At 41.2% G+C, this 5,069-nt stretch overlaps 1 protein-coding gene across 1 annotated transcript; it reads left to right on the top strand.

Moving 5' to 3' along the window:
- The first annotated feature begins 203 nt into the window (after positions 1 to 203).
- LOC119665487 (uncharacterized protein K02A2.6-like) lies at positions 204 to 4,407 on the top strand. The gene is made up of 2 exons (XM_038074709.1): positions 204 to 983; positions 4,300 to 4,407. Exons 1-2 carry the CDS (start codon positions 204 to 206, stop codon positions 4,405 to 4,407), a joined length of 888 nt encoding a protein of 295 aa, XP_037930637.1.
- Positions 4,408 to 5,069: the final 662 nt, after the last annotated feature.

The raw sequence follows: 5,069 nt of genomic DNA, 5'->3' as shown, positions 1-5,069 counted from the left end.
TTTTCGACAAATTAAATATTTTAAGTACAATGGAAGTACAACCAGAATCTGCTAAAAGTGCAACTAGAAACTTACCATTGTACTCAAAATTTACATGCGATGTGCCGTTAAAAGACACAATTTGAACACTTACGTGCTTCGTTACAGCGATCGATTTGAACGTATTCCGATTGGACTGGATAAGTTCTTTTTAATTTAGCGATATGACGCTTAATGCTATTTGCAGCCAAATTTCAACAACAAAACAGGCAAGTAATGTTTCCATAAAATCTTCAAATTGCAAATTTCTTCCGGAAAAATTATTTCCAGAACTTTTCGATAATGCTATGGGTCTTTGTAATAAAACTAAGGCACATTTAATTATTAAACCAAACTGTCAACCTGTTTTTCGACCTAAGCGCCCGGTAGCATACGCAGTTCAACATTTGGTTGAAGAAGAAATTAAGCGACTTCAAGATCTCGACATTATCGCACCTATCAATTACTCTGACTGGGCCGCACCAATCGTAGTTATCAAAAAGCCAAATGGCAGCATTCGTATTTGCGCTGATTTCTTAACTGACCTAAACGACGAGCCTTACAGGTATCCACTACCGCTTCCAGAGGATATTTTTGCAAAAATCAGCAATGCAACAGTGTTTAGTCATATAGACCTTTCGGACGCTTTTCTCCAAATCGAAGTTGATAGCAAATCGCAAGAACTTCTCACAATAAACACGCATCTAGGTTTATTCAAATACAAGCGTATGGTATTTGACGTCAAAACTTTTCCGGCAATTTTCCAACAAATTATGGATAAAATGCTTGCGGGCTTACATTGCGCAGCTGCTTACATTGACGATATCTTTGTCTCAGGTAGAAACCAACAAGAGCATGACAACAACTTACAGGAAGTTCAACAACGTATTTATCAATACGGGTTTAAACTCAAGATCGCAAAATGCAATGTTTCAGTTCCTGAAATTGCTTACTTGGGATATATTGTCAGTAAAGACGGCATTCGCCCAGATCCAAAAAACATTGAAGCAATCAAGAAATGCCTGCGCCAACCAATCAATCAAAAATTTTTTTTTTTTTTTTGTTCTCAAAAGAAGGGTTGGGAATTAGTCTCCGCGTCACTGCATCCTCGAGGATTATTGTGACATACCCACTTCAGTTCCATAGACGAGTAGCAGTTAAGAATGCCAGTATGTCCTTTGGAGGGATGTTGCCTAATTCCGTTATAAGCAAATAGGCAATGGATAAGTAGCGAAGTCTGAGTCTTGCAAGACTATCACAGTGACACAATATGTGTTCTGCTGTTTCCTCTTCTTCGTAACAAAGTCTACAGCTATCGTCTCCAGTAATACCTAGATTCAATAAATGTTTTTTAACTCCGCAGTGTCCAGTTAGAAAACCTGTGACAAGTCGGATGCCACTTCTGTTCAGCATAAGTAGCTCCCTAGTACTGGATTTTGATCGAAACGGCATGGATTCTTTTGTTTGTCTGCAGGTAATTGTATTATCCCAATCATTCTGAGCTGCTCTTTCCAGCCATTCATTAGTTTTAAGTTTGAAAAAGCTCCACGAAGGACCGCAGAATGGTTGTGGCCCAATATAGTATGAGGCCTCCCCTTTTCTCGCTAGTTCATCTGTTTTTTCGTTTCCCTCAAAACCGCTGTGCCCTGGAATCCATATTAAGTGGACTCTGTTCCTTTCAGCAAGGTCTTTGAGAAGTAGAAGGCATTCCCACACTATTTTTGAGGTTACTCGAGGTGAGCGTAGTGCCAGGAGTGCCGATTTACTGTCAGAAAAGATATATATGTTTTTTCCTGTGACGGGTTTACCTTTATATACCCTGAGACATAATTCAATTGCGTGTACTTCAGCCTGAAAAACTGAGTTGTTTTTACTCATACTCGCAAATATTTCCTCTTTAGGTCTTACTCCTTATACTCCCGCCCCCACTCCTTCCATCGTTTTGGAGCCATCCGTGTACCACAGATGGTAGTCTCCAGCGAATGGAGGTATGTTCCGTTCCCATTCATTTCTGTCTGGTATTAGTATTAGGAACTTTTGGTGAAAGTTGAATTTAGGTAAGCAAATGTCAGATATGGTGATATTTAGTCCTTCCTCTCTTTGCATTTCCCTACCTAACAGGGAGTTATCGAGTAGTCTTGTTGATTGATTGCTAGTCAACTGTAGCTTGGCCATAAGAGTCATTGCTTCCTTTTTGACTAGTAGGTGAAGTGGGGGAGCCCCAATGCAACCTCTAGGGCTGCTGTCGGGGTAGTTCTCATCGCTCCACTTGTCATTATGCAGGCTAATCTCTGCAGCTTACGAAGTTTATCAATTACAGTCTTCTGTTGTGCTTTTTTGTACCAGATAGCTGACCCATAAGTTACAATTGGTCTGGCAATAGATGTGTACATCCAAAGGCTGAGTTTTGGATTAAGGCCCCAGTGCTTACCAATGAGGTTTTTGCTGGTCCATAATGCCTCTCTGGCTCTTCGTATAACATTGTCTACATGAGAATTCCACGTCAACTTCTCATCCAGAATCATTCCCAGGTATTTTACTTGGGTAACGGATGATAGCTCTTCTCCATTCAGGAATGGGTAATTGGAAAGTACTGTTTTCCTTTTCTTTGTGAAGACTAACAGACTTGTTTTCTTAGGATTTACATTTAATCCTACTTCACTGCACCATCTACTAACGATGTTCAGGGCTTGCTGGAGTCGATATGAGATCATGTCTTCATATTTACCCCTGACAAGTATGACTATATCGTCAGCATAGCCTTGTGCCTCGAAATGTTTGGCACTGAGTCGATGCAAGAGCTAGTCTACTGCAATTGACCACAGGAGTGGGGATAATACACCCCCTTGTGGGCATCCTCTTACAGTATGTGCTTTTATTTCGGCATTGCCGAGAGTGGATTTAACCATTCTATTTCTTAGTACATTGCTTATCCATGTGCGTGTCGTATCATCTACTCCTCTGTCATGGAGGCATCTTTCGATATGTGAGGGATCAGTATTGTCAAACGCTCCCTCAATATCAAGAAAGCATCCCACCGCAAATTCTTTGCAATCTACAGACTCCTGTATTTTATTAGTAAGACTGAGTAATGCATGTGTGGTGGATTTATTTTGTTGGTAGGCGTACTGGTTGGCGTGGAGTGGATTTATAGATAAATACTCTTCCCTTATATGCCTTTCCACTATCTTCTCCATAGTTTTTAAAAGAAATGTAGTCAAACTTATAGGCCTATGGGATTTAGGAAGTTCGCTAGGTTTACCTCCTCCTTTAGGTATGTATTTGACAATTGCTTCCTTCCAATTAGTGAGAATGATTCCCATCGCCAGCCCAGCTCTAAAGATATTAATGAGGTAGGGCATAAGGTCAGTTAGTCCCTTTTGTAGGAGTGCTGGAAATATTCCGTCTGCTCCAGGTGCTTTGAAAGGAAAAAATGAGTTGATCGCCCATTTAATTTTATCTTCAGTGAAGATTTTACGAGCAATCTTCCAGTCATTCTTTCTGGGCCTTTTGGTCACCAGGGAACTAAGCTGGGAGATTGATCGGTCGTAAATTGTAGATCCCGGAAAGTGTACTTCTGTTAGAAGTATAAGTGACTCTTTGCAGTCATTGGTATAAAGACCATCAGGTCGTTTTAGAAGCCCAATGGGATTAGTGTGGCTTTTCGAGATAACCCTGTGGATTTTTGCGCTATTGCTTAAGTTTTGAATCTCTGAGCAAAATCCTCTCCATGATTCTCTTTTTGCCCTTCTAATTTCTTTATTGTAGGCGGTGAGGGCATTTTTATAATTGTCCCATTCACCGTTGGTTTTTGCCTTGTTGAAGTCTCCGGGATTCGACTCTTAGCTTGGCTAACTTTTTATTCCACCATGGTGCACTTCTGTTGCCGGTCTTATTTTTCACCGGACAGGCCCCATGGTAGGCATTTATAATAGTTGTGCTTAAGGCAGCATCAGCTATTTCTAAATCATGAATATTTTTTATCGTATGTTTATTACTGCCTAGATTGGCCTTGAGTTCGTCAGTATAAAGATCCCATTCTGTGGCCCTAGGCACCCTATACGATTCCCTTACCTTCATATTTAGATCAATATCAAATCTAATCTGACGATGATCAGACATGGATGTTTCTGCTGAAACATTCCAGTTTTTGATAAAATGTTTTATAAATTGTGTTGCTAGGGTGATGTCTAATACCTCTTCCCTGATTCTGTTTATAAAAGTGGGCTTATTGCCCGTATTCAAAATATATAGGTTGTTACCAGTTATAAATTCAAATAGACACTCACCACTTTTATTGATGTCGGTGCTGCCCCAGATCGTGTGGTGTGCATTAGCGTCACTTCCAACGATGACTTGCCTCTTGCTTTTAACACTGTAGTCTACTAGTCCTTTCAGTGATAGGAAGTCCAGGTCTTGGGAGTCTCCAGGTAAGTAAGATGAGCAGACAATGAGCTCTGTCTTACTTACTGGAGTGTCCACAGAAATTATAGCTGCTACCTGGTTCTTGTTGGTGTGCTGTGGAATAATGAAAGCATTAATGTCATCTCTTACCACAATACAAGCACGAGGTCGACCATGGCTGACATGATCGTACAGCAGCTTATTTTTTATTCCCTTTATCTGGTTCTCATATACATATGGCTCCTGGATAAAGGCTAGGTCAATCTTTTCAGATAGAAATCGCTGTGTCAACACCGCCGTAGCAGCTTTGGCGTGTTGAAGATTAACCTGCAGGCACCTCATCATTTTATTGGTATCGTCCTTTACCGTTCCACATCCACTTGGACAATTTTGTCCCATGAGTGGGTGCTTCCTGTCGAGGGGATCTTGAAGCTGGTTTCTTTGGCCCTTGCTTTTGGACCTTTATACTAGATACCGGTGTGCCACCTTGCTGTTTAGAGGTGCTGGGTCCGACTTCAGTTCGGGTGCTGTCCCGTGTGACCTTAACCGTCTCACTTGGCTTATCTGCCTGTGCTTTTGAGGTACTGGGTCTATCACCTGAAAGTGGCCTTTTGGATGGAGGCACCTGTTGCTTGACGTCACTGGGT

The sequence above is a fragment of the Teleopsis dalmanni genome, chromosome 1 (assembly GCF_002237135.1).
Source record: "Teleopsis dalmanni isolate 2A chromosome 1, ASM223713v2, whole genome shotgun sequence".
NCBI lineage: Eukaryota > Metazoa > Arthropoda > Insecta > Diptera > Diopsidae > Teleopsis > Teleopsis dalmanni.
Note: the sequence above shows the minus strand (reverse complement) of the source record. Positions and strands in the feature narration are given on the sequence as shown.